This window comes from Mytilinidion resinicola (assembly GCF_010093595.1).
Source record: "Mytilinidion resinicola strain CBS 304.34 unplaced genomic scaffold BDZ99scaffold_26, whole genome shotgun sequence".
Taxonomy (NCBI): Eukaryota; Fungi; Ascomycota; class Dothideomycetes; order Mytilinidiales; family Mytilinidiaceae; genus Mytilinidion; species Mytilinidion resinicola.
Genome location: NW_022985462.1, coordinates 63,354 through 90,939, shown reverse-complemented (window position 1 = coordinate 90,939; position 27,586 = coordinate 63,354). Strand labels below are relative to the sequence as shown.

The following is a 27,586-nucleotide window of genomic DNA, read 5'->3' as shown; positions in this document are numbered from 1 at the left end:
CCTCTCATGTGGAGGCCACTCTGTGCTCTTTCAGAAGTTTGGTTGGTTCATACAAGCCTCTTCATTCTTGGTTCCGATAAATCTAGACTTGGTTCTCTGATACCGCGATACATGGAATCAGACCAAAGAGAGAGCTCCAACATGCACACCACCACAACACAAATGAACACAAATGGGAGTGGTGGCTGGAAGCACACCTATCATTCGTGCAGGACCTCATCGTGGCGTGATGTACTGGCAAGCTTTGATACTGGATCTAAGCTGATTCTTGTTTGCTGTTGCTCTTCTTTAGGTGAAAATCGCCGATGTCCGATCATACTAAACATCATCTATCTGTTTTCATAAGTGTACTTGACTCTATACCAGACAAGCAGTTACACTGTATTCTCAATATTCGTAACTTCTAACTCGTGCAAGGTGATGATGGCATCCAGTGAGAAGCCAGGAAGACTGAACTTGGTCGCTGTCGAGTACCAGAAGCCATCCGCCGATGTTGTATCTAGGTCGCCCCGCTGTATATCATCGGTATGCTACTAATGTGTTACTTGCTTGATGACTTTGAGAGCTACAGAGAATGTGAATTCGGACGTCCGTCTCCGTTGCCCGAAAGGGAAAGGCGCCAACGGGTTCTTGGCATGTTGGAATTTGTTAGCATCTCGAGGGTTTCGAGGAAACAAACGTCGCCTGCCATTGCCCACCAACACTCTCACCCCACGCCTTCTCTCGCCCGCTCTGCAGCACTCAGAGCTCACTCGAGCGGCCTGATCCCGGATGCATGCCGTAGCGTGGCGGACACTGCGCTCGGCGTCTCGATCTAGGTCTCCTGCTCGGATCGTCAGCGGCCGTCGATATCCTCTCCCACCGCGCAATCGACACTTCAGCACTACCTCCCCCGCTGCGCAGACCTCGACTCCTCCGACCGACCCCCAAACCCCGACCGTCGAGCGTGATGGCGAGCCTGAAAAGGACCGGGAGCCGGCCGCGGCGGCCGCCCCGGAGGATGCCTCGCAAGACGCCGCGAAATCCGAGGACCCTGATATCATAGCGAAAAAGCTGCAGAAGGCCAAGGAGTCGGTACGGCACTACGGTTCCGCCTTGAAGCGTTCACAGCGTCATAATCGATCCCAGGATCTCCCACCCATACACCTCCCGAGGTGGTTCTTGAGGCGGAACGTCGTGCTGAGCGAGGAACACACCTGGGGTATGGAGGAAGTCAAGCACCTGAGAAAGATTCTGTCGCGGTGCTCGTTGACGGTCACGGATAAGAGGACTGGGGAATTGTATGCCGATTTTACCTTCTCTACACCCTCTCTACGCATCTTCAATGTTTTGTACGATATAACAGCGCCATGGAGGAGCATAGCCGCTGGGACGCGACCGGAGGCGATTGGAGCAGAAACAAAACAGAAGATCAGAAATCTGGTGGAATCGTTGGAGAAAGAAGCCGGCGTCATCTCAAAGGATACCGACTTCTCGACAACAGGTGGTTACGAACGTGGCTTTAAAAACGCCTGGGATATTTCTGAAAAATACATCCAACAGTGTCAAGACAAGTTTAAAAAATGGAACAAGTTCTCGCATTTCGACGCAGTCGCCGACCTACACTACTCGGTTGAAGCTGAAATAAAGGCGACGATCGCCGGCTGCCTCCTTACTGTACAACCGGAAACGGGCTTGTCCTTCCCATCGGCGAAGACCAACCTACTCTTACATTCCCCGGCGGAAGGGAGCGAGCAGTTTTTGTTTGCGGTGGTCCAGTCAATGGCTACCGAATTCGGCGCTGATATTGTTACAATCGATGCTCAAGACCTTGCCGAGCTTGCTGGAGGCTATGTAGGCGACAGCCCTGACCCAATGTCCCAATCAATACGCTCGCTGGGCTATGACACATACCGAATGAAATCCGACCTCCAGGAAAGCATGGAATTCATCGAAGAGAATGAAGAAGGGCAAGAGGAAGATGATGCACCCGAGTCTTCTCCCCCTACTCTTGGGTTCCCCACTGGCAAACCATTTTCCAGCGGGAAAGGAAACATGATACCCGGACCTGTGCACATTATAGACATTCAGGGCCTCACAAAATCGCCTATTTTCAAAGCTTTAACATCTGCGGGGATTGGAGGCGGGCGCGAAAGGGGTATTTTTACGCCCGCTCCGGGCTCCCCACGAGCCCCCTCGCAGAGCGAGGCGCAATGGGAGGATGTGAAGCTCAATGCATTACTGGAAGCTCTGGTTGATGCCAACGATATCAAGAGAAGTAGACCCAGTGTGAAGAAGGTCGTCAGAAAGTCGAAAGACTCTCCTAATTTCCAGGCCGGCGCGCCCTTCTTTTTCGACTCTGCCACACTGCAAGACCAGAAAGCGCAACAATCGTCGGTCGAGCAACATACCAAAGTCACAAAGGATGAGGTGAGCACTGAAGTAAACTCAGACACTCCTAAATCCTCAAATCCTCGATCGCCATTTGAAGTCGATCTAAGTTCTTTGCTCCCCCCCGATGTACAAAGCCGCATAGAGCTCAAATTGACGGAGCAGAATCTTGAAGAAAGTGCCCCCACACAACTATCTTCCATTCCAGGACGTAAGATCATCCACATTAAAGACATGAAAGAGCTTGGAGGTACGCAAAGGGGTAGTCAAATCTTAGTAAAGTTGCAAGAGATTGTTCGGAAACGAAGAAGCGAGGGCGAAAATACAATGATTATTGGCACCACATCGTCCACCGATCTAATGCCAGAATACTCGAAAGCTGGAGTCCGAAGCCTACAAGCTGATCGCGAGAATCCGGAAAGCTATTCGAGGACTATCGTGGTACCTTTCTTCCGAGATACAGCCGGCCAGAAAAGGATGCTTGCTGGTCCGTTTGTACCCGCCAAGAAAGAGGCCAAAGCTTCGAACTGGGCAGAGACGTCAAGGACTATGGATATTAATCTTCGCCATATTCAAGATATGCTGAGGTCTCTTGATCCAGTGGCCTCCCACGATCTCGCCGACCCCGAACATCGTATCAAGCTACCCTTCCGGACTAGTGAGCCTAATGTGTATCAGGATAGAGTGCTTTTCTTTGACGAAGTCCACCGAATTGCCTTGACTGCCATTGGAATCCACCGTTCGAAGGCAGACGGCTCCCAACTCTCTGCCGCACATGTGTCCTTAGCTATACAGCTTCTAGACAGCAGTGACGAGGCCAAATTCTATTGGGTCGCATCTGAGAACAAGATACGCGCAAAGGATGGAAAAGAATCAAAGGAATCAACCGGTCCAACGGCGCAACAGGCCGACAGCAAGCACGATCTCATCAAAGCCAAAGCGAACAAACACGAAAAGAGGCTTCTCGGTGGTGTCATTGATCCCGAAAAAATCAACACGACCTTTTCAGACGTTCACGCGCCAACCGAGACCATCGAGTCTCTTAGGATGCTGACTTCGTTGTCCTTACTAAGACCAGAAGCCTTCAAGTATGGTGTTTTGGCCACCGACAAGATTCCCGGTCTCCTCCTTTACGGACCGCCTGGAACTGGCAAGACGCTCCTTGCCAAAGCCGTGGCAAAAGAGAGCGGCGCGACCGTGCTCGAGGTCTCTGGTAGCGAAGTCTATGACATGTACGTCGGCGAGGGCGAAAAGAACGTGCGGGCTATCTTCTCGCTTGCGCGCAAGCTTTCACCCTGCGTTGTCTTCATTGATGAGGCGGATGCTATTTTCGGCTCCCGCGATGGAGGGAGACAGCGGACAAGTCACCGCGAGATCATCAACCAGTTCCTTAAGGAGTGGGATGGCATGAATGATCTCAGTGTTTTCATCATGGTTGCGACGAACCGACCCTTCGACCTCGACGACGCCGTACTAAGGCGTCTGCCCAGACGACTTCTCGTCGATCTACCAACGCAGCTCGACCGCAAGAAGATCTTGAACATCCATCTCAAGGGCGAGGCATTAGCGAAAGATGTCGACGTCACAGAGTTGTCCGAGTTGACCCCGCTGTACAGCGGCAGCGACCTGAAGAACTTGGCTGTGGCAGCTGCGCTGGCGTGCGTGAGGGAAGAGAACGAACAAGCAGCAATCGCAATGGCGAAGTCCATGTCCGAGTCCACCTCGGAACCAAGCACCGACGCTAGCCCCGAACCACCATCCTCGGACTCCGACCGCCCTCCCCAACTCGTGCCTGGACTGAAGTACCATTTCCCCGAAAAGCGCATCCTGCACAAACGGCACTTCGAGAAGGCGATGCAGGAGATTAGCGCGAGCATCTCGGAGGATATGTCGAGTCTAGGCGCGATCAAGAAGTTTGACGAGCAGTTTGGGGATCGTAGGGGCAGGAAGAAAAAGAAGAGTGCGTATGGGTTTGGGATGGAGAGGGGGGCGGACGAGGGGGCGGCGAGGGTGAGGAGGGATTAGAGCGGGGCGAGGGGGAGAGGTGTGTAGGCTTTGTATTATACTGTACAGATCTTCTATTAACATAGGCATTGTTAATGGGATTGGCTCTGTGCTTGTGGATTGCATTCGAAGAGCGGGATTAGGGGATATAGCGGAATCCTAGTGTGTGGCTTCTGTACCTGTCTGTTGGTGATGGTCTGGCGTGTTTGTCTGTCTAACAAGTCGGAGAAGCAAGACTAGAGGTAATCGAGGGAGTCATCTAACACCTCGCAGCATTACCTGCCGTGATAGAGGTGCAGCCATGACTCCGCTAATAGTTGCTAGCCAGATCATAGGTCCTCGACGCAAGGGGGCTCTACATCTCCATCCACTCAGCGAAAAGAACCCAACGGCATACCACCCGTCCCACACCTTTGGGAACCAGCACATGCATCCCCACGTGACCCTTGTGTAACCCGACGCAGTGGACTGGGAGGCAACCACTCTTGGCGAGCATTGCGGCGCAGAACCCATAAAGCGCAGCGCAGCCTAAGCCAGTAACTTCGAAAAAGCGTCTTTCTCTCGATCGTCCGCACCTTCCCTACCCTCCCTTCTCCCTCGTCGTCGTTTTCGGAAAACAACCGGGTGAAAAAAACAAAAAACAAAATGCAAGACGTCAAAGTCAGCGCCAAAGCGGGCGAGGCGCGCGAGGCGACGGGCTTCGACCTGATACAGTGGCGGCGCTTCTTGGTATGTGGCACAGCAAAATCAGCAAAAACCGTCATATGGCGCGTCCCTCCCGCCGCTTCCTCCGCGTTTTTCGACTTGCCCTACCTAACTCCACTATGTGCGTTTATGCTGATGGTTCTCCGTGGGTACCCTGGCAGTTGATATCCCGCCTCGAAGCCGACCGCTACGTCCACCGCCGCCCGCAATACACGTCCTGGATCGCGCTGCCCGCGGGCGAGCAGAACGCGCTGTGGGCCGCCATCAACGCGCGGCTGGACGCGGAGAATATCCCGCGGATCAATCAGAGCGTGCTGATCTGGCGGATGAGCCAGGCGATGCGGGAGGCGCGGCGGCTGTTTGGTAGGTGAAACTTCGGTGGCGTTGCGTTTGCTGTGGTTGGGTGAGCTGGACGGCGCTTACGAGTGTGTCGCAGTGATGAACCAGGAAGGCGGGGTGGGGGAGGGGGGCGATACAAGTCAGGAGCAGGCGGAGGAGGAGGCGGAGACGGTGCAGGATGGGTATAGGAGTCCGTATGAGCCGGTGCGGTCACCACCGCCGCAGCAACGGTCGCCGCCCTCTCGACATCCAGCGCAGACGGAGACGCCGCCGCGGCCGGCATACGATCCGGTGAAAGATGCGGCGGGTTCTTTGGGTGGATTGGTGGAGGAGGGCAATAATGACGTTGCGATGGGTCTACGGCGGATGTAAGAACACTTGTGATATTTCGGCTTTTGAATTATTGTCTTCGTTGCGCCTTGTAGATAGTCGGGCTGCGGGCCATCAGGCTCCAAGACCGGATAGGGGGAAGGGGCATAGTGGTTAGATCGAGACTGTACACTTGTATATGGGGCCCCTGTCGTCGTGACGATGTTTTATAAGAGAATCGAGATGGACAGTAGAGGAAGTTAAGAGTGGGACTACTGAAAGATGTTCGTGGTGTTAAGTTTGCGATCATTGTGAGTGAATGGAAATGAAAGATTTGAGGGACTGTTAGTTATTCACGATCTGAGCTTGCATTCAGGTCACCAGGCAATCGATGCTGTATTGCATGAAGGCCAACCTCACTACGTAGAAGTCGATACTTATCTAGGCCGCTGGTGGGCCTCGATTGTGAGTGCCAGTCCCACTGAAGGATCAAGGTCCAATCCAGGACCACTCATCTCCTTGCTACTTCGATTCTTCGGCTTGCAGCTAAGAGTGAGCAATTGCATACCTGATAAAATCGCAAGCAGGGAGTGTTTGTCTTGGACTCCAAATCCAAGCATTGTCATAAGCCCTCTGCGGCTGATATATGCCTCGGAGATGATCGTCTCAGATGTTATCCATCTCTCCCAGAAATCCATCGTCGGGATCCGTCTCCTCAACTCTACCAACTGCTACATCCGCTCTTTCCTCTGAACGGATAAGCTTCTTCGCCTCCTCCTCTTCAAGCTCTGCCTTCTCTGCTGCTGCGATTCTAACACTGAGTGGGCGCGAAGCCATGTACGATTCCATATAGGAGGCACCCAAGCTGGAGGGGTAGCCGTAGCTTCCCGCCTGATCCACGTCGTCAACACCAGAACCGCTCAAGCCGCCGACATAGGTCGATATGGGCGCAGGAGGTTCATCGGCATATATAGCCAACGCCTCCTCGTCGGGACTTCGCGATAATCGTTCATCGTGCTCTACGAATGTCTCTGTCACAGCATGTGGCGGTCCGTGCTGGAGCGATGGCGGCGAGGCGAAAAGAGCGGTGGTGGCATGTGTCTCAGGGCTCATCGTTAGGCTGTGATGGACTGGTCCTGGATCGGATGCGTGCGCTGTGTCCTCAAGGTTTTCTATTGATGATGACGCGTTGGATGACGCATTCGTAGTGGAGTCCGACAGAGGGCTGGTAACTATGAGGCTATCGGAGGGATGTACAATCTGGTCATCGACTGCTAGAGAGACGCGTTTCCGGTGTACAGCTTTGGTGCTCGGAACGCGGCGTAGTGACGACTTTCGCGTTCCCACTCGCTTGCCCTTCAACTCGGCTGTCGGTTTCTTCTTCTTTGACACAGATGCTCCAGTGGTCCCCACTTCTGCTGTAGTTGGCGGCTCTACGTCGATGGGCGGTTCTTGCATTTTTGAACAGTCTCCTGGGCCTGGTATGACTTCTGAAGAAGCGGACTTAGAACTTTCTCCTAGACTGGCCAGCGAGCCTTCAGCTTCAGAACGCGTCTCCTTGCTCTTCGATCGTGCCTTTTTCTGCTTTGTCGTCGCGGCATCATTTGCATCTAGTAGAGGTATGAATGCCATCAGTCCACGGAGCTCCATTTCCCGTTTGTGTACGCGATTTGGCTTCTGCGGCTTCGCGGTCTCGGTGGTCGCGGAGGTGGGCTTGGGTGACTCGTCGCTGGGAGGTGTAGCATCACGGGCTCGGGGGGGCGGCTGTATATTGCTGAGCGGCTGTATTTGGCTGATAGAGGCGGCGGAGGGCGTGGGCGTGCTGCCTAGGAGCTGAGAGAGTCAGTAATCTGGTGTCCAAGCGTAGTCTGACCGCCTAAGTACCGTTTGCTCGTATTCATGAAGATCATGTTGCCTCGCCTGGATGTACTGGGCAATGTCGTCCTCAAGCTTCTGCTTCTTCTTCTCGATGTTGGTGAGGATGAGCTCCAGCTGTTCCGGGGCGAGGCCCTTCTCCTCGGAGGGTCGAGGTGACAGCTTGAGGTACATTGGCGCTAGCGATGCAGACGGCCGAGGGCAATTCGATGCTACTGCTAGTAATGACGTGTGTGAAGGGCGAGGGCAGTGGATAGCTCTGTCATAGCTGGAGAGGATCCGGTGGGGGGAGGTGACAGAAACGGGCAGCGGGGCGGGACTTGCTGCTACGGTGGGCCTTTTGCAGACCAGGCACGGGGCGCACACGGGGCGGCGCAGGGGCAAATAGCTCGGTGGGCCAGGCGGTGGGCCCGCGTGAATCGGGCGTGGTGCCAGGCGGAGGTAGTGCTTCTGCTACGCTGCGTTGAATCTGGTCTGTTGTTAATTCCGGCATCGTCGGCTAAAGCCGGTCGTAAAAGGTGGGGGGAGATTGGCGAGAAAGCTGGAGCCAGCCGAAAGACAACCCTCGACATTCACCCTATTCGCCCCAGCCTCCTTCGCCTGCATGCACATGACCTGCACTGCCGCGCTGGCACTCTCAGCCTCGTCAGGCATCAGCTGCAGCACTTTGGGAGTCATGACAGCTCTTGTGTCTTTCGGCCGGTCCCTATTCATCACGCACTCGAGCTTGGACATTCTCCCTTCTCCCATTCGCTCTACTTTCGGTTCCGTCACTGGACTTGCTTCCTAGCCAAAGAGAGACCTCCATCACCGGAGGAATTCAGACACCGGCAAAGAGCTGGCCTCGTCCATTTCTATCCCTTCTCCTTCAACTTGTCAACGTCAAGGCTGAGTCTTCATCCTTTTCGTGCCATCTGTCTCAACCTTCGATCACTCAAATGATAGCCTAGACTCTGACTAGTCTTGACTCGTTGTTAGTAGAAAGAAGAATGGCGCCCCCTGAGCCTGTTGTTAGCGCGTCTCATAGCTACAGCACCACTCAAAACCTCTGCTCTGATTGCCAGCATCTCCAGATAAATAGTTCCAATGTATTTCGTTGCACTCCGTTGAATGAGCCCTCGAGATGGGATTCCCCCGAGATGGGATTCCCCCGAGATGGGGTTCCCCCGAGATACGGCTTTCATATCAATTGCAAGACTTGTACCCCAGTCTCTAAAGTCTGCAACAACAAGCCGCTGCTGGTTGCCCCTTATGCCCTTTATTCCGGAAAAGCATTGAAGAACACTTGAGATTCTTCACCGCGTTACGGACAGTTGACCTCGAGACATCTCTTCGAAGTGCAATTTATGAACACGAGTTAGGTGAAGCGACTGCTAACGTGCATGAGCCGTATTCTCTGGCCATTTCAATCTGTTAAGGCGGTGAGTCCGCCGGGAGATGACGTTCACTATTTATAAAAGTGATGGCAAAGATACCTCACTCTAAACTTGCAGGGCTTCTGACCATTGCCTACCACCGCTTGGGGCCCTCTAGTACAGTACTAGGCCATAAGTTTGGGCACATGGATATACCACTGGTCTAGCTTCAATCTTGCTCTCTCGATACTACTGTAAAGAGTACCCCAGCTAGCATGTTTCTAATTAGTCAAAGGGTAGTCTAATTTCCACTGTGTTGACCTTTACATCGTGTTTGGAGTTTCCAAGGCCTGTTGGGCCACCCCAGCCAGTTGCAAGGGATGCCCAAACTTATGTCTTGGTACTGTACGTTATCAAGAGGTCTAAAACGACAGTTTTGGCAACCCTGGTCGCTCTCCGGGCTACCTCAGATGGTATTGGGCTGCCGCCTTCTGTTCGACGAAGCCTGCCTGGGAAGGGGACGATCTTCTATCGTAACAGACCCTCTTTGCACCCATCACGAAATATTTGGAATCAGCAGCACATTAGTGAATCCATACTGTTCGTTTGCAGAAACCTGTTATTTTAGCAGTCACTCGAATTCGGCAGCTATACGACTGCTTCATCCTATTCCGGCTTCTTGGTCCTTATACAATCGGGCGAGTAGTAGAAGGGCTCTATGTTTCCGCCGCCCGCGCCGCATTTTGCCGATACAAGGGTTAGTGATGCCTCCAGTCCATGCACGGTGTCGGGTTACACAGAGGTCACGTGGGAGTGTGTCCCAGAGATATGGTACGGATGGCATGCCGCGCAACTAAATACCAGTCTAGATATTTTGCTGTCGCTGGACGGGTTCTGTGGTGTGGAACCTTTGCATCTGCTGCGGAATGTAGATGCCTAACATCAGTGCAACAATCAACGGAGTCATAGCTGCATATGTAGGTGCCACTGCAGGTAAGGCAGCAAGGTATTCAACAACTGTCATCCGCGATCTATAAACCTCTCGCCCGCAATCAACTCCAATATGCTACCTACACGGTCGTCACTATGCATATCCAGCTTGTTTCTCATGATGAAGACTTGTATTGGCTTTCCGTGGGACCGTTCGGCATCCCATCCCACCGCCAATCACTAAACCAGCCAAAGCTTTCATCCCCAATCGTCCAAAACGCGTTGGCTCAACCAAAGAATCCCAGCGACATGGTATCATTTAGACCTTTCTTCCCATCGCGCCTAACGCGCATCTCCGTCTCGAAGGAGACCTAACTTAGGCTATTAGCTAAGGAAAGCCTGCTGGTGACACCGGTGTCGTCGCAGTCGCCATTTCCTTTTACGCACAGAGGGAGGGGGTGTAACGGTGCCACGTATTAGCATTTACTAGGCCAGACAAATCGAAACAGCCCTGGAGAATGTTGGCAATGCGAACGTTTGTGTTGTACGCGGAGAACGTCAACTGGAGGAAGAGGCTGTGGTTGGTGCAGGCGAGTCCGCAGGAGTTTGGGTAAGTGTGCAGGATATCGGTCAGAGCGAGCACTCATGTCACTTAGACAGCACCGCTCAAAGTGCTGTCGATTTCTTCACTATGTCTCCTTTCCTTCCCCCAGCACCCCTCGAAAAGACCGTTCTTTTCCTCTCCCATACCCATACCCATCCCTATCCCCATTCCCTACACCCTCTCCGTCCATATGCCCCAGAACCCCGCCAAAATGCATCGGGCCCCGTCGAGTCGTTGCAGTCGCAATCTCAACCTCAGCACGGCTAATCCTCCCCCAAACCCTCCGCAGTCCTACCCTCCGCGCGATCAGCGCTGGCAGGACCGGGGCTGGATGTCGCGCATAGCCGTCCCTCCCACTCCCTCACATGGTCGAACACGATAGGAGGCGCCCGCGGTGCTGGTGTAGAGCGTGCTGTTGGCGTTCGCGGGAAGGGGGAGCGGCGGAGGAGGCAGTGCGGGAGATGCCGGCCGGGGGGAAGGCGGTCGTTGGAGAGCGCGGGAGGGGACATGGAGAGGGGTGGATGGGGGTTGGGGGTTGCAGGAGGCCCTGCGAACGGATCGCGTTGGCGGTATGGTGGGCGTTCCCGTGATTTGGGGTGATGGTAGGTGGACGGATGATGGAGGCGAAGATTGGAGGGAATGCAGACGCGTCGTGTTGTCGGTGCATACTGAGTAGGTGATGCGGTGGGCATTTCCGTGACGAGGGCGATGGCCAGTGACGGGATGGCGCAGGTGAAGAATGGGTGGTGAAAGAGTGAAAGCAGTAATATGCTATGACGAATGTCGGCTGGTGAAGTAGTGAAGGAAGTATATGCCATGACGGAAGGCGACTGGTGGAGTGAGATTTGTTGAGATCCAGACACGCATGACGTATGAAGTAAACAAGAGATCTGGTGAGCCGTGACCCTCAGTTGGTCTATATATTTCAAGTAAAATCCAAATCCCTCATCCGCTAACTTGCCCTTTAGCTCAATTGGTAATCGGCCACACCGAGTGTAAGCCCGTCGGCCGGAGTCCAGGCAACGATACCTCGCGAGGTAGTTTTACTACCGTCGACAAAACTCACCTGGGGTCTTGCAGTTGGTCTCGGGTTCGATTCTCGACTCGACCTTTCGGTGTTAAAAAGTTGGAACATTCCTTTAGGTTCGCCGGAGGGAACCGACTTCGGGCGGCCTGGTTCGTAGAGAGGCTTGGAAGCCTGGTAAAGAGGATGTATGCAGTTGGTGCGTGAGGCTGAGAGTGGCCGGTTAAGATGACGGATTGAAAAATACCGCGGGCGGGCGGACTTAGAGAAACCCCATCCGGGGTGGCTACACCCTCGAGAGAGGGTGGTGTTTTGCTCCTTAGATATTCTTTTTGCTGGATGCTCTGCACGCTGAACTCATTTATATATATATATATCAAGAAGACTGCGATTGAAAGAAAAGAGACCGTTTATATACTTAGTGTCCGGCCAGTGATATGCTTTTCCCTATGTCGGAATAACGGAGGAGCTCATTACCATTACCATTACCTAAACCATCTAGAAACCCTCTTTTCCTCCCTTCTTATATCCCGTTCTATTCTAAGACTGTAAAGAGACTGGATCCCAAGCAGAGGCATATATACAGAAACAAACGAAAGGGTATTATCTTTTCTCCGCACACAAGAACGCCGCTCACCTTGTACTCTCAATCACGAGAATGGCCACCACGCGAAACATCCCCTCTTCTTCTCCCCTTTGCCTTTTCCTTCTTTCTCTAAATCGACCATCCTCATCGCCTCTTTCTCATTCGCAGCGCGCACCCGCTCTTCTCTTTCCCGCTCCTTCTGCTCAAACAGCTGCTTCTCACGCTCCGCACGCCATCGCACCAATTTCTCTCTCTCCCGTAGCAGGCGAATACTCTCAGGCGTGAGGCCCTCGATCGAAGTATCCAGGTCTCCAATTGGGTCGTCGAGCGTATATCTCCGTCTCCCCTTGCCGGGGGCGCTGTAAAGAGAACTCGGGGTAGGACTGCGAACACCGCCAGCCTGAGATGGTTCCGCAGATGGTTCTGTAGTTGGTTCCGTAGAAGGAATGAACTCGGAGTGCTCATCACTGCTATCATGTCCCTCTCTATATCCTCCCAGCGCACCACCGATAATGTCACCAGAAAGCACCTTCTCCATTTCTCGCCCCCTCTTGAGCCTCTCCATCCGCTCCTCTCGGTCTTTAGCCACGCTCTCGCGCCGCTGGCGCTCTTCCAGTGTTCGCTTCTGCTTTTCCAGGAAGGCGATACTTTGCGGAGTCATTCGACCATCTGGTGGCGGTGCCGGGCCAGTCAGCGCGGCGAGTGCTGCTAGGTGTTCTTTCGAGACAGCCGAGCTGCCACGTCGCGACGCGCGAGAGGAAGCGGACTGGCGTTTCTGGAGTCTGTTTGAGGTAGTGGAGGCGGTTGAGAAGATGGAGCGCAGCGAACGGGTCGACTTTGTCGATTTGACAGATTGTTGGGACTTGGTAGATTTTGCAGATTTCGTCGAACGAACGGAAGCTCTCGATTTCGAGCGTTTGCGGGCATCGTCATCTTTGAAGCTACTTCGACGGCGGCCCCGATTGCGGGCTTCTTGGGAGCTGGATGAATCGACCGGTTCAGGGGGAAGTTGAGGGAAAGGGTAGGGGAGACGTTGAGGTTGATCACGCCCATTTATGCTACTTCGATTTTGGGAGCGAGGTGGGGATGAAGGAAATGTGGCTCCATCTGGAGAGCTCATCAGTAGTGGTAGCGGAGCATGCTGAGATATAATTCTAGAGCCCCTCTTTTCTGCTCTGGACGTTTGCGGGAGGGAGGAACTGGATGCTTGATTGGTGAGACTGAGTCGTTTGGGCGGAGCAGTGCTGGCGCGCTTGATTCCTGGCGTCGGCTGGATGTAACTCAAACGCTGTCCATTGCTCGTGCTGGAGGGAGGGTAGGTGGAATAATTAGTCCCATGAAGAGTAGAGTTGCTCATTTTGCGGTCCAATTCCTTCATGGTGCTGTTACTCATCCGTCTGTCGAGTTGCGGATTGTGAATATTCCCGTTGATGTTCCCGTGGCTAGTCCGCCTATCTAGTTGAGAGGTTATGTGCGCATTTCCACCGCTCCTTCTTCTCATGCCCCCCACACCCCCACTCCCGCGTCGCCCGACAGCATCGTTACTTAGCTGGCCTTGAGGGCCCATGCCCTGGGCCGGTGAAGCTGACATACTCAGTGGGGGAAATGGACTTAATGATGGAAGGACTGGCGAGGAGCCCATACCGATCCCTCCTCCTTCCTTCTCCTTTCCCCGCCTAGCTCGCGCTTCAAGAACTGCACTCTCCCGCGTGGTCTTTTCACGCCAGCGGTGTTGCTCAAGACTATCTTTTTTGACAAGGCGTGGGTGGTGCGAGACGGAGTTAGGGCTGTAGCGCACGGAATTGCGATTACTGTTGCTTGGGAGTGCAAGAACAGTCGAGCTACGGGCCACTGAATTGCGATTCGACTTCGCGCTGGGAGGCAATTTCGAGCTGCTTGAAGTTGGAAAAGGAGGACCAGGGAGGGTATATTCTCCGCTCACGATGCGGGAAGGGTACTGTCCACCCATACTCGAGCGTTTGGACTCCTGGCCACTCATGTTGTCATGGTAATATGGGCGCTCAAGGGAGTTGACGGTAAGACGGTCTTCGTAGCTGTTGCTCCCCTTGGCGAATCTTGAGTTGTTCACAGCCCTGGGACCTATATTCTCATTTTGCCGGTCCCAGTCGAGGTTCCCTTTTACCGAGAAGCGGTTCAAGCGTGGTAGTGGCGGAGCATCATCGGCGGTGACAACGATGGCAGGGCGGGATACCTGTTCGAAGCCGGTGCTGGCTGGTCGTGGTTTCTTTCTGGCGGATGAGAGAGACGGGGGCTCAGGGAACATGGATTGGCCGTTGGCGTAGGGGTAGTGAACTGGAGGAGGGGATGCTGGGCTCCATATGGCAGAGTTGCGCGAGGCCAGACGGTCGGAAGCATGAAGCGATTTCCGGCGCTGCTGTGCGAAGTCGTGGGCAGCTTGACGGCCCTTGGCGACGTTGTCCGGAGACATTGGCGCACGGGATGGGGCCATGGAGGCCATGGTCCTGTGAGAAGAGAGGACGGGGACTTGGAGAAAAAAAGAGGAGCCGGAGCTGGCGGGTGAAGAACGGGCAGTCCAAGAAGCGATGGGACGGGAAGAGTTGGCGGGCGTGGGACCGAGTGGAGATGGACCTGAGGACGAGGTTACTGGTGGCGGGTGCTGTCCTTCGCTGGTTGAATTGCGATTGCGATCTGCGGCGTCTAGTGGACGGGTAGAGGTCGTAGTTGACGCGTCTGTACGACTGTCCTTGCGTCTTGTATCGTGCAGCTCATGCTTCTCAGGGCCTGCTGCAGCGTTGGCAACGATTGGCGGCGGCCTGGTGGTGGAGTCTTTCACGCTGTGCACCGGCTGGGTGCTCCCGCCACTGCGTTGGTGTTCGGCATCGTTGGCCCGGTGGAAACGGAGGCTGGTGAAGAAGCTCTGCCAGGTTGCCTTGGTGGACGTCTTCTGCAACGCGGGGCTGTCGCTGTTGGTCGCGTAGGCCTTTTTGAATGCTTCGTCCAGCTTGACTTGCCTCAGACGGCGGCGCAGGTCCTCGGGATCGAATGGCACTGCGGGCTCCGGTTCGCTGCCACTATGGAAGAGGCTCCATGAGGGCGGGACAGGATGGCTCTGTGATGAAGGTCAGCGATCCCCCGTCCGCCGTGCTGGCGATCGGTATCTAGAAGGCCCGGGTCCAGCAGCGATAAACAAATTCCATACGTACCCTGGATGCAGGAACCGCCATCCTGGGCCCTATCAGCTCGGCAAGATTGGTGGCTGGCTGTGATTGTCCGTTGGCGGAGAGCCACGACTCACTCCACCCCGCCCATCGGCGACAACAACTGCAACTAGGAAGACACGCAAAAGAGAGCAAGAAAAGGCGGCGCGCGGAGAGGAGCGTCTGGTGATACTTAACCCGTCGTCCCCATTCCCGCCCGGGCAGCTGCCAGCGCTTCTCCCAGCTCAAGAGTCGGCGCTGTGGCGTATCGTCGCAGCCAGCGTGCCGCCATCGCCCGTTCCGCGTCCATTTTGGGACTTCATGCGTTGAAGCGGCTAGAGGATCGGCTGAGGTGTACCATTTGGGCGTCGTGGAAGCTTTCGACGCGCCCTCTGGCCTGTGCTCCTACTATTAGAAGGCTATCCAACTCTTCTCCGAGCCTCTTCAACCTCGTCCTATGCAGCGACGTCCGGCGAACGATCCTCTCTCTGCGTTGGAGTCGTGGACACAGAGATAACAGCGGGTGACAAGCTGCAGGATCCTGAGCGTGCCGACGTTGTAATGCGTCGTGGCTTCGGCTGTGCCATGATGCATGCATTCCTCTGTCGCTAGGAGTCAACGCCTGCACTCAATTTCCACCAGCTCGATCCCCGAAGTCCGGCCCCATCTCTGTTCTCCACAGACCGTGATTGCGCAAGTTCTTGTCTGGCGATCCAGCCTAGATTGGCGCTGCTGCACGCAAGGTTGCCTCGTCCACGGCTGAGCAGTCCTTGAACTCCCCGAGCTCAACAACCATCGGTCTTGACTTGACATCTGCCGTCCCAATAAGCGTCCCAACATCGATCCCAGAGGTAAGGCGGGCAGCCGCCAAGCGTAGATCCGCCATGTTTCACCGGCGGGAGATCGCCCGCTTCCTGGCGTTGGTGAATTCCGAGCGCTAGTCTCCTTTCGACGTACAAAGGTATTTCTGAATCAAAAAAAGACGCGAGTGAAAGACGACGTTTGTGCTGGTGAGCGTAGGGATACGTTGAGGCCCTCAGAAGATAAGCGAGTTTGTGCTTATGGATTACGTTACGAAGACAACGTCCGAGGTTGTCTTACCATCAACCAAAACTTTAGGAAGAAGTCTCTACATCCCCCATCAATGCAGGTTAATTGCTCAACTCTGCTCTCCGGCTCTACAAAGGACTCATGTCCGTTGTCTCAATAGCTAAGTCGGTTTCTTTCATCGCAGAAAGACCACTTCCTCCATAAATCTATCCCATCTGCCGTCTCCCTGACCTTTTAGTAAATCCTCGTTCCCCACTTCTCTTTACAAGCAGACACACAGCCCGCAGCCACTTCTCCATGTTCTCCTCGCATCACATTGCCAGCATACGAATCATCAACCCTTTCAATGTGTATTGCTCATTCACGTCCTATCCGTTCTCTGTTATGAAATTCACATCATTCAAAAATAACATCAAAGATGCAATATACACGAACGTATCAGCCATTATTCACTCGTATAGTCGATTCACATAACGTGAACTCTCAAGGAAGTGCAACTACAATGCCCAAAGATATAAGGAAGTCCTGGGCGGACTTGGAGACCACAAATCCTCCATACCGTGCTAGAACACCACCCTAGCCTATAATCTTCCTTCAAAAACCAACCATCCTCAAGCGTATCTTTACACACTCGCCACGGCCACAGCCCAACATGCCTCGTCGCAGGTACGAAGACGATGAACGGCTAGAGTTCGGAACCCGCTGTATCGCTATGATGCTGATTTGCAGCAAAGAACCTACGAAGATATCAATGGAAACATCTACCAGGGTGCGTCCGGAAATTCTAGTGCTCCGAAAGTTCTTGATCGCCATGGCGTCTGGGTGCCTCAAAATCCTAACAAGAAGGACTTGGCGAAATACGAAAAATACTGGGCGATATACGACGAGCGTGCTCCTCGAAAGACCGCGACGCCTTCTGTCAACAAGTCGACCGTGGCGCCCATTCAACGTCACCTCACAGACGATCGAAAGCCAAGGAGAGCGTGACGTCTCGGGAAGAACGGCCCGGTCTCTTCAGGCGTCTGACGCGACGTCTTACTGGCAACGATGAGCCCAGGAAGAAATCCACGGCGCCAACGTTCTCGAAGAAGTCCCCCGATATCCCAAAACGCTTCAAGGGCGTCAATCCTTCCGAGGGAACTTGATTCCCTGACGGCAGGCACTTTTGATATCCCAGAGTCATTTGATGAGACCATATCACGACCACTAATCGTGGTCGCTTGAAGTAAATGGGCCGAAGCCGCCTAAGAAGACAGATAATATTGAACGTCTCGAAGTCATCAAGCTTAGCGATATGAGGGACATTACCCGAAGGCTATCATTGAGACCCAACCCCTTACTAAGCAGTCCCGCCAATTTCGGGCCACTAGAAATGGTCACGTGGACTAAAACATGGATGAATATACAATAACTCTCTTTCGCCACTACTAATCCCTTACTCGCCATGTATATCTCTCTTATAAACTGCCTTACAACTAAATACGTGATCTTCTTTGTTTCTCCAAGCACCTTTCTCGGCTAGTACAGCAACTCCGCAAATTCTCTTTGCATTGTTCATCAACATATGCTCCGATGCTCCAGCATTCGCTCAGTTCACGTACGTGCCTGGATAGGCATCATTCACGAACATCCCGTCAACATTCACCCATACTGTCCATTCACAAATCGCGAACGTCCGTACGTGAAAGTACAATGCTCAAGTATACCGACAACATTCACGGACATCTTTGTTATGACTCACTTATACTATCTATTCACAATCATTAACTCAAGTACGTGAAGGTACAATATATCGATATATAAGGGTGTCCTAGACGGAGGTTAGAGAGCACAAATTTCCAACCTCATCTCTGAAGCCTGAACTACCGCAACTCCAAACGCTCAGAAAACATACTTCGAACCACAACCTCACACCACCGACTCCCAACCCTCAACATGGCCGGTCGTAAGTTCCACTATTTTGGAGACGATTCGCAATTCGGGGACCAAGCTGTTGGCTACGATGCTGACTTGGGACAATTTTACTATGCCCCGGCTAAGCCTGAATTCACTCGTGACAAACATGGAGTTATGATCCCTAACAATCCTAACCCACGGGACTTGGCTCGGTATAACAAATACTGGGCTCAGGTCGAAGAAGGTGAGAAGCGCCGAAGGGCAACTGCTATCCAAGCCAGCACCACTGCCCAATCTGTCGCGTCTACCAGCATCGTCCAAGAACCCACAGCGTCGAAACCTGCACCAAATCAGCGTAATGCGACGTCTAGCGGGCGAAAATTTCTTCAGTGGCTAAACGAGCCACTGCCAGCATCACTCCCGGAGGCACAGAAGCCAGAGGGGAACCAGGAAGGCGTTCCAAACGCTAAACCTGGTTTCTTCAGGCGGATAACTCGGGAGTTAACCGAGGAGTGGAATCCCTTGGAACGCTCTAAGACCTCCAAGACCATCAAACGCCACAAAGGCGTCAAGCCATATGAGGGGACTTGATTCCCCAATGCCGCCCACCCTTGATGGCTTGGAACCCCTTACGTAGATTGTTATCACCCACCGTGGTCAAGTAAATCTTAGAAAAAAAAAATAGACAAACCCCACTTCCAACCCAGAATTACATCCGTGGCGAATCTCACATGTAGGAGATCTTCAATTATTGCAAAAAAAAGCTGCTTATAACATGAAGTCAGCAACATTCAATTCTGAGCCCGTGACTTAAAACCAATCTTGAGCTGACTCTCTAAATTAATTCATGACTCCCAGGGCGTATAAAGAGATGTACGTCTCGCGCCACCTAGAAATTTAAAAAGCCAGTTTCTTTCCAGCTTTACATTGTTCGTATACGATGTGATACCGTCAACATGCTTATTTCTACATTGTCATTTCACGTGTCGTGAATCATGTAATCATACAATTCACAACTCCCTGGAGCATATGAGAATTATTTCTGCAAAATGTTAAAAACCAGAAAGTTTCAAAAAACATATCGTCATCAACTTCACAACGCAACTTATCACCACTCCACCGAACCCTTCCAAGCACATTTATTCCATCATGGGACCGAGAAGGTTCACAAACAGCGAGGATGAACACCTGCCTCCAGGCTGGCAAACTATTGCTTATGACGCAGAAAGTGGCCGAAAAACTTATGAACATGCAAATGGCCACCAATATGTGGGACGTGGTCCACCACCGAGAGATCAACCTCTGACTGAGGAACTAGAGAACCGGCTGTTTGCCACGGGCGCAGCCTGGAACCCGAAACCACGGCAACCGGTCACCCGACATCCACAAGATCGGAGCCATGTCACTGACCGCATACCAGCTCGACACGTACCGTCCCGTCATCTCACCGCGCCTCCACCTCGACCCCCACGGTCGACCACGTTCGACGATATACTCGGTCGAATACCCGAACAACACCTTGATCGTTCACAGACCGCGTCGCGGCGGAAAGAGGATAATGGTCTTTCCAACGCAGGTGAAGACGTCAAAACCTGGGGCAAGCGGCTCACTGAGAAAGCCAAGAACAAGCTCAAGAAGGGCCCTCGACCGTTTGAGTGAACATTTCCCAACGGCGGCGCTTCTTGATGCAATCTCATACTCCACAAGACCTGACTTCTGGCTGACCGAACTACATGGCAACTGGTTACTTAGATACCAAATCTGAACCTCTACACCTCCCAACGTAACTCCTTATAATGTGCCCACACGTGAGTGATTTACTAACTCTATGCTCTATGGTTTCTTCAAGTACTATTGTATCTTAGGCTATTTCCCTAGTTTGAGACATTTCAAACACGTGATCTCTTTCGCGAGATCATTTGCTCAGGAGAAGTGGATCACATCCTGCTGCGAGGTGAGGTCTTCAGAGAGAAAGTTCCATCGTTGCCATCCGTCTTAAAACTCTTTCATTTGCCAGACCAGTCTTTCATGCCAGTGGTAAACGCAGTTTCATATCTCGTGGATATAAGACTCCCTTTTGATGCGACTCGGAAGTGACAAAGTGCCTGAAACGAGGGTCTTAATAGCTGAGTGTATGAATACAATTCGATTTGCATCCTCATGTCACCAGAGTGTTCTTCCCTCATGGTCGATAAGCAGGTATCCTTTCCGTTCTCGTCCCCAAGTTTCGCCCAAGTCCTCTGCGATAACATGCGACGTATTGCTCGCTGTGTCATTAAGTGTCTTTGTACACGTACGATGAACAGCTCTAAGGTCCACATTGTTCTTGAATATACCAGCCAAGCTTTCAATTAAACATCATTCACTCACATATTTCCGACTACGTAAATATACAATACACCAAGGTTTGAGTATATAGCTTCATCTTGGACAGTCTCTACAGACCACAGATTCCCCAAAGTTGTTTAAAAACCTCACATTTCAACGCAACAAAACTCTTTCAACCCTCAAACTTCAACTCGACCCACAGCTCCAAGTTCTCAAGAACCACACTCAACATGCCTCCTTCACGGCATAATCCCAACGTCGATCCTCGACGAGAAGCAGAAGCAGAGGGCAGCGCGCGCGAAACCTAGGAACGCCATTACCAGGAGCGCAACGGCCAGTCGTCAGAATGGGAGTGGCGGCGCAGAGCACACGAAGCAGAGCAGCGTCGTCTCAACGATGAGCGCAAGGCTCGGCAGAGGGCATTGGATGCCAGACTATACGGAACAGTCACAAAAGAGCCTCAGTCTCGTGCCTCGCGTAGTGCTCACGATGAACCCCAGTTCAAGGCCGGGAAAAGCCAGTTCGATGACTTTTTGGATGATAGCCAACTGATAACTGAAGAGGAGGCGCCAAGGCGCATGGGAGCTAGCTGGGACGTCCTGAGAGGTATCCAAAAAGCGGGCAGAAATTTTAAGAAGGGACTCAAGAACTCCTTGACCAAGAAATAGGTTCCCTAAAGGTCCGAGTCCGAGAAGGACGACCAAGAACCTAAAAGCGGGAAGAACTCTCCTTAAAGATGGCCTCTGAGCCCTACTATCCCTTGCATGCTAAATTCCGAAGTCAGTGTCGTTCAAACGACAGCTTTCAATCTACCCGGCCAGCGTCAGTAAGTGACCTGGCCACACAAGAATCAATTCATTCCCCAAATACCTAAAATGACTTCCCTAGTCTGCCAAACGTAGTGATCAATTGCCCATTCTAGTCATAACTCGCTAAGAGCAAAGTTTCCGTTGTCCAACCTCATCCTCATGTAGGTCGGCGCGTTTTTTCATTTTTGGATCATCTAACATCTTCCCAGAGCATTCAGCTCTCACTCATTTTTCTTACCTCATATTGTTCGTGAACATGTCGACCGCAATGCACTCTGTACCGAAATAGGATATAGGGCCTTATTTTTTCTCATTGCTTATGAACGACACCGTATACTGTAATTTATGCCGAGGTGGCGTGCACAAACTGATTCAGCGTGGCCAGTAATCCAGCGGTCGGAGTTCAAGGCACTTCGATTGATTGCACTGAGCCGGTTGAGATTGAGGATTGATTGGTCAGATTGATGGGATTTGACAATCCAGATCAATCCACCCAGACTTACTGCCAAATCTGCTATTACAGGTATAGAAAACGGGAGTGTGAGAGTGGCATGGGCCAGAATATGGCTAATTCCATTGGAAGTAGGACTATTTGATCCGATTGAGAATCGCACGTCTTCTGGATTAGTTGGATTGGGTTTCAATGGGTGTGGATTATTCATCCGGCCGATGGATGGATTGAAGATTGGACGGATAAGTAACTAGCCACGCTGTAAATTATGTCATTGTACATCAACATCATCAACCAAGCGAAAACACAATACACCAGAACAAGCCTATATAGCGACGTCGAGACTGGCCTCCTTTGGAGAGCATAGCTTTCAGGTTTTCCAATCGTTGTCGAACTTCCCAAACCTCAAAACCTTGACACCATCTACAACTACTCCCATAACCACTTCCTCAATCACCCAGAAACTGCACAATCACGACTCCTCGCCTGCAATGAGTTCTAGAGACCAAAGTCAAGGCGCTGGCAGGTCCCAGCGCTACATCTCTTTACCCGACCCAATCGAAGAAGAAAACCTTCTTCAGGGATCAGATGATGACCGAAGACAGAAGGCCTTCCAAATGGAATACCAAATGCAGAAGGCCTACCAAATTGAGGACGCCAAACGCGATGCCGAGCTCCGGCAGCGTGAACATCGCGAAGCTCTCCAGCGACAAGCCGAAGAAGCCTATCAAGACAACTTACACTGGACGGGCGCCGGGTGGGATCAGATACAACCAGTGTCTCCCAAGCCACCCCTTGAAAGAGTAAGGACATTGCCAGAATCCCACAATCCATGGGACGCTTACTCTGAGGCGCTTAGTAACCGTAGAGAGGAGATGGCGTTCATGAAGACCATGAAGCGTCTGATGCTGGTCCTCCTCGGAAAAGATGTTCCCCCTCTGCCTCCAAAGCCCCAGAGGCCCTAAGGGCTAGATCTTGGTCACCGCACCTGCGATGTAGTCATTCCCGAGTTCTCTGGGTTTGATATTCGAATTCGTTGACAATTGACTCCAGCATCCTCTGACCTTCACTTCACTGGCTAGGATCACTATATGAGCTGGTCATACCCAAGATCAATTCACTCTTATCTAGCCTCATTATGTCTCCCTGAGTGTACTTATTTCAGTGACTAGTTGACCCCTTATTTTGCATGTTTCCGTGTTCTCTATTCCCATTTCCGAACTAGCAATAGATCATCATCTTACCGTCTCCCTTCCAGATCGACATGTCTCCTGAATAGCTTTCACCGATGGGAATTCCGCTATTACATTGTGTATGAACGTGCCGATCAATACACAGACTGATATGGGAGCCAGATTCTTAGTGTGGCCACATTGTCCAAAAACATAGCGACATATAAGTCAGTATACAATACGTCATGAAAAGCCTATATAGGGACGTCAATATCACCTTTTCAGAGCACAACTCTCAAATACTCAGATTACAGTCAAGTAATCTGCATTTCAGAACCTTGACATCTCACATACACACCTACACTACTCACAAAACTATTCACAGCCCCAACTCCAACTCCAAATCCACAATGGGCTCTGGATACCGCAGTGAAGGCACTGGACAATATCAGCACTACATCCCCTCTCCCGACCTAAGCGAGGGAGAGCGTCTACTTCAACCTCATGAGGAGCGCCCGCAGCAGGCGGCCCGGGAGATCCGAAGCGTCTCCTACGTTGCGCAGCTCCAACGACTTGGAGTTGCTGGCATAGTAGCTGCCTGCATGCCTAGCCAGTTACAACTTCTACAGAGAGGGGTTGGGGTACGGTGGCCTACCGTGCCTACCGTGCCTACTGCTGTCTCTAATTAGTGCTTCTGCCTACGCGTACAGTCACTTCCTACGTAGTATATAGTTTGGCCTTCGGGCCCCCGAAATAAGACAGAGTTCACGTCAATTTGCAACCTGAGTCAACGGCTCGAACGGCTCGAAGCTCTTCGAGCCGAAGAAATCCGCATAGAAGGTCTGCACTGGACCGGCGCGGGTTGGGATCAAACCAACCCAACCCCCCCAGAGCCGTCACTGACGACAGTGCGGACCTTCCCTATATCCCACAACCCGTGGGATGCATACTACGCTGCCGTGAATAAGCGTAGGGAGGTGATGACAACGTCTTACAAGCTCAAGCGCCTGGGCCGTTCACTCCTGAGGAGACCGAATACTCCGAAGCCCCCGAAGCCTCAGAGGCCCTAGGGCTGGGCCTTGGGACACTTCCTGTCACATCTCCTAAGGGCACCTCCTGAAGGCGCCTTGCATGTTATCAGTTCGGAAATTCTTCGAGTCTAACATTCAGATTCTTTGACGTTCAAATAGAACTCCTCATCTGGCGAACCAGCAAGTCTGGTTCTGGTACGTAAACTCAATAAATCCTTCCCAAAATCCCCCAACATAAGTTCTTTATAGTAACATGCTTACTCCAATGGCCTTTAATGAAACCTATAATTGCCAGAACCTTAGTGACAAAGTATTAACTTCGAACAGTCTTTCATTAGTTCATTGACTAGTCTAGAACAGCATTATGTTCTATACGAGACAACTACTCTCTTTGTGTTGAGGCTAGATATAGGCTTGTTGCTTTTCAGTAGCTATTTCAGTAATACAAGCATTCACATCAATTTGGTGGCCGCTCATCACTTAACGCTGCTACTTTGTTCAAGAAAGTACCGTGTATACTACATAGTACACCAACATGGCGGCCAGGTCCTGGATGTTGTATATCGACATCGCCGACTAAGTAAATATACAATACGCCAGAAAAAGCCTGCATAAAGACGTTTGAACTGACGTTTAGAGAGCACAACTTTCCAATTTTTCAGCCAATTCTGTCAAGCTTCCTACATTTCTCAACTTCCTTGACACTTCATACAAAATCAACAAAACTCCTACAACACCAAAACGTCTTTCTTCGGATCCTCTATACTAACCAAGCCCAAAATGGGTCCCAACAGCCAGAAGCAAGGCGCTGGTATCTTCCAGCGCTTCGTTTCCTCCCCCGATCCAACCGAAGACGAGCGCCTTCTTCAGTTCGAAGAGTTAGAGCGCAGCCGCCAGCTGGCTTGGGAGGAGGAGGTGCGAAAGGTCGCCTACCGTGTAGAAATTCGGCAACGCGCGGAGCGCGAAGCTCTGCAAGCCGAAGAAGAGCGAACGGACCATCTGCACTGGACGGGTGCCGCATGGGAAGAAAGGCAACTCAAACCAGAGCCATACGTCCCATACGTCGCGAAGCTCGATACCTTCCCCGTGTCCCACAACCCGTGGGATGCGTATTACGAGGCCGTTGACAGGCGACGAGAGGAACGACCTTCACGAAGACTATGCAGCGACTAAGTCGTACGCTGGTCGGCAAAGAAAATCCTCCTTTGCCCCCGGAGCCTCAGTAGCCTTAAGGGCTAGATCTCGGGGCGCCTTCACTCTCTAGTCGATTCTCTTGCTCCTCGAGTTCGACATTCGACTCGAGGATAATCGACTCGAAGATAATCGACTAGCATCTCCTCGTCTGACAGACCCGTGGCTCGGTCCGTAGACATTTCCAGTCTTCGAGTCTGAAATTTCGGATTCGCTGACGTCTAACAAAATCTCACCGTCTGCCGGGCCGCTAAGCACGGTCTGCAGACTTCTCAATACGTCCTTTACAAAACCCCGGTACCAGCTCCTCATGACATGCCTACTACAGTGACTTGAGATAATCGATATGTCCAACCTGTATGCAGTGTTACTTACCTTGAAGTGCGCTTACCCGTTCACGTTGCTCGCTCATCTTTCAGAGTATTACCAAAGTAGCCAACACTTCTGACTTCAACATTGTATACTCACATATCACCCCATTGCCAAAGAATTAAACACAATGCACGGCGGCATCATATAAACACAACTCAACCCTTCCGATAACTCCCCAATTCTTCCCAATTGCCCCCTTCTTCAAACCTCCCAGCACCCCGCCACCCACGATGGAATACCTCTCTATCCTGATGCAAGCCAAACACCGTAAGCCCACCCCGTCGTCCCAAACCACACCCACCAGTCCACCTCCCCAGCCTGAAGCCAGTCCCGATTCCCAGGTAGGCCCCAGCCCCAGCACTGACCCTAAGCAGCAACAACGTGAACAGCAACAAAAAATCTTCGAAGCCGCGGAGCAGCGCTTGCATGACGAAGAAGTCGAGGCTCGCAAAAGGGAGGCAGAATCTGGGCGTAGGTATACCTCATCGAGTATGGGGTATCACCCCAGGCCTTCGCCGCCTCGGAAACCTCGGGAGCACATGTACGGAGACATGGGAAACTTCAAGAGTTATTTCGGGGGACGGATGGAGGAAGGGGTTGAAGAGAAGAGGCGGATTTGGGACTCCTGGTTGAATGGATGAGTTCTGGAATTGAGTCGTTAATGATTTACGACCACGTAGCTAAATTAGTGGACTGTTAGGGGGGACCGCGTAAAAGCATAGAATGATACTATCACATGCCTTTGCCGCATTTCTTTGACACACATATCCAGCGATGGTTAATAGCAACATCTTGATCGCCATCTTTCTAATTATCCGAATTCGCCGTGACATGCGCATTGTCTACTGTACATCGCTAAAGCCAACAAAGGCTTAAGACAATGAACAAAGCCGAACTATATATTCCTAGTACAGCCATAGTTCATCAACTCCAAGATCTCGTCACATAACATTTCCTTTGCACATCCCGTCACAGCTCATACACAACACACAATGCCGTTTACCAAGCAGAAGAAGACAGAAAACGTCTCCAAAACCATCCGCTTCGCCGAAGCACCCTGTCAACTCGGCGTCCCAGAAAGGGCCGTTGTGAAGCAAACACCGGGCTCCAAGACCCGGGCGGCCGACGAGGAAGAAGGATCGAGCTACTCACCCAACCGGTCGACCTCCTTAACCTACCCGACCGGCCGCTCACTCTTTCCCTACCCAACCATCCCCTCCCAAATCTCCACCTCTCCCTCAACAGTCGTGACACTACCAGCATCACGCTTGTACTCAACAGGCGCATCATGGAACCCTAAGCCCGCGATAACAGCGTTCCACGAACCCTCTCTTGCGCCCGCTGCGACCCTTCCCGATTCACGGAACCCGTGGGACGAGTTTTACCGGGTTCGTGACGGGAGAAGAAAAAAGAAGACGACGAAGATGAGGTGGTTTGGGATTGAGCCGTAGGGTGACCGTATTAGAGAAAGCCTTGAGCTAGAGCTAGTAGTTAAACAATAATAGAATAGTATAACGTATACAGTTCAGACACGTGACTGCTCCTCCAGATGAACCTTTAAATAGCGAAAAGAAAATGTGTACGTTGCCTAAATATAACAGCTCGGCTGATAAGATTTGAGAAGAATTGAGATAATTATAGCCGTACGTACCCTAACAACGTCCTTACATGACTCGACAAAGACTCGAGATTTGAGATCACATGTCACGTGACCCCACTTTCCTGTACGCCTATCACAATCACGTCACATTTCTGGTGTGTTGAAACGACGAGCAGGTCGGGTGGAGTGCCTATCTCGACGCATGGGATCAGATAACCCGAAAGTTAGCCCGATTTTCCCGTCGGGAAAAGCCAATCGTCTCGCACGCGACAATCGTTCCCGCGGCGGGCCGCCGCCTCGTTGCAGAACGTGCTGCGAGTCGCATATGCAGCGTCGGACGATAGTGACCAGCGACGGTATTCGCGTTTGCTGCAGGTCCGGCGAGTTGGATTGAGGATGGGCTCTT

General features: G+C 52.1%; 11 protein-coding genes across 11 annotated transcripts; 8 read left to right on the top strand and 3 right to left on the bottom strand.

Moving 5' to 3' along the window:
• Positions 1–771: 771 nt before the first annotated feature.
• On the top strand, positions 772–4,395 carry BDZ99DRAFT_399620 (AAA-domain-containing protein; the record flags this gene model as incomplete). Its single annotated transcript, XM_033716140.1, has 2 exons — positions 772–2,479; positions 2,546–4,395. 2 exons carry the CDS (start codon positions 772–774, stop codon positions 4,393–4,395), a joined length of 3,558 nt encoding a protein of 1,185 aa, XP_033570440.1.
• Positions 4,396–4,929: 534 nt separating this feature from the next.
• Positions 4,930–6,210, top strand: BDZ99DRAFT_468033 (uncharacterized protein). Its single transcript, XM_033721153.1, has 3 exons — positions 4,930–5,103; positions 5,229–5,442; positions 5,516–6,210. Exons 1-3 carry the CDS (start codon positions 5,020–5,022, stop codon positions 5,788–5,790), a joined length of 573 nt encoding a protein of 190 aa, XP_033570439.1. The 5' UTR covers positions 4,930–5,019; the 3' UTR covers positions 5,791–6,210.
• A 183-nt stretch (positions 6,211–6,393) lies between these two features.
• Positions 6,394–7,776, bottom strand: BDZ99DRAFT_526404 (uncharacterized protein; the record flags this gene model as incomplete). Its single annotated transcript, XM_033726136.1, has 2 exons — positions 6,394–7,560; positions 7,612–7,776. The coding sequence occupies 2 exons, from the start codon at positions 7,774–7,776 to the stop codon at positions 6,394–6,396; spliced, it is 1,332 nt and encodes a 443-aa protein (XP_033570438.1).
• Positions 7,777–11,532: 3,756 nt separating this feature from the next.
• On the bottom strand, positions 11,533–11,849 carry BDZ99DRAFT_468027 (uncharacterized protein; the record flags this gene model as incomplete). Its single annotated transcript, XM_033721152.1, has 2 exons — positions 11,533–11,618; positions 11,643–11,849. Coding segments are annotated over 2 exons (223 nt in total), but the record flags the coding sequence as incomplete, so codon positions are not given.
• Positions 11,850–11,862: 13 nt separating this feature from the next.
• On the bottom strand, positions 11,863–15,307 carry BDZ99DRAFT_575972 (uncharacterized protein; the record flags this gene model as incomplete). Its single annotated transcript, XM_033728524.1, has 2 exons — positions 11,863–15,192; positions 15,287–15,307. The coding sequence occupies 2 exons, from the start codon at positions 15,305–15,307 to the stop codon at positions 12,166–12,168; spliced, it is 3,048 nt and encodes a 1,015-aa protein (XP_033570436.1). The 3' UTR covers positions 11,863–12,165.
• Positions 15,308–18,265: 2,958 nt separating this feature from the next.
• BDZ99DRAFT_481904 (uncharacterized protein) lies at positions 18,266–18,817 on the top strand (the record flags this gene model as incomplete). Its single annotated transcript, XM_033722451.1, has 1 exon — positions 18,266–18,817. One exon carries the CDS (start codon positions 18,266–18,268, stop codon positions 18,815–18,817), a length of 552 nt encoding a protein of 183 aa, XP_033570435.1.
• Positions 18,818–19,375: 558 nt separating this feature from the next.
• BDZ99DRAFT_546608 (uncharacterized protein) lies at positions 19,376–20,002 on the top strand (the record flags this gene model as incomplete). Its single annotated transcript, XM_033726881.1, has 1 exon — positions 19,376–20,002. One exon carries the CDS (start codon positions 19,376–19,378, stop codon positions 19,883–19,885), a length of 510 nt encoding a protein of 169 aa, XP_033570434.1. The 3' UTR covers positions 19,886–20,002.
• A 2,303-nt stretch (positions 20,003–22,305) lies between these two features.
• Positions 22,306–22,779, top strand: BDZ99DRAFT_481902 (uncharacterized protein; the record flags this gene model as incomplete). The annotated part of the gene is made up of 1 exon (XM_033722450.1): positions 22,306–22,779. One exon carries the CDS (start codon positions 22,306–22,308, stop codon positions 22,777–22,779), a length of 474 nt encoding a protein of 157 aa, XP_033570433.1.
• A 1,870-nt stretch (positions 22,780–24,649) lies between these two features.
• On the top strand, positions 24,650–25,190 carry BDZ99DRAFT_546606 (uncharacterized protein; the record flags this gene model as incomplete). Its single annotated transcript, XM_033726880.1, has 1 exon — positions 24,650–25,190. A coding segment is annotated over one exon (495 nt), but the record flags the coding sequence as incomplete, so codon positions are not given.
• A 490-nt stretch (positions 25,191–25,680) lies between these two features.
• Positions 25,681–26,284, top strand: BDZ99DRAFT_165302 (uncharacterized protein). The gene has a single exon (XM_033712907.1). The coding sequence runs from the start codon at positions 25,811–25,813 to the stop codon at positions 26,219–26,221; it is 411 nt and encodes a 136-aa protein (XP_033570431.1). The 5' UTR covers positions 25,681–25,810; the 3' UTR covers positions 26,222–26,284.
• A 25-nt stretch (positions 26,285–26,309) lies between these two features.
• BDZ99DRAFT_165299 (uncharacterized protein) lies at positions 26,310–27,337 on the top strand. The gene has a single exon (XM_033712906.1). It carries the CDS (start codon positions 26,573–26,575, stop codon positions 27,029–27,031), a length of 459 nt encoding a protein of 152 aa, XP_033570430.1. The 5' UTR covers positions 26,310–26,572; the 3' UTR covers positions 27,032–27,337.
• The last annotated feature ends 249 nt before the right edge of the window (positions 27,338–27,586 follow it).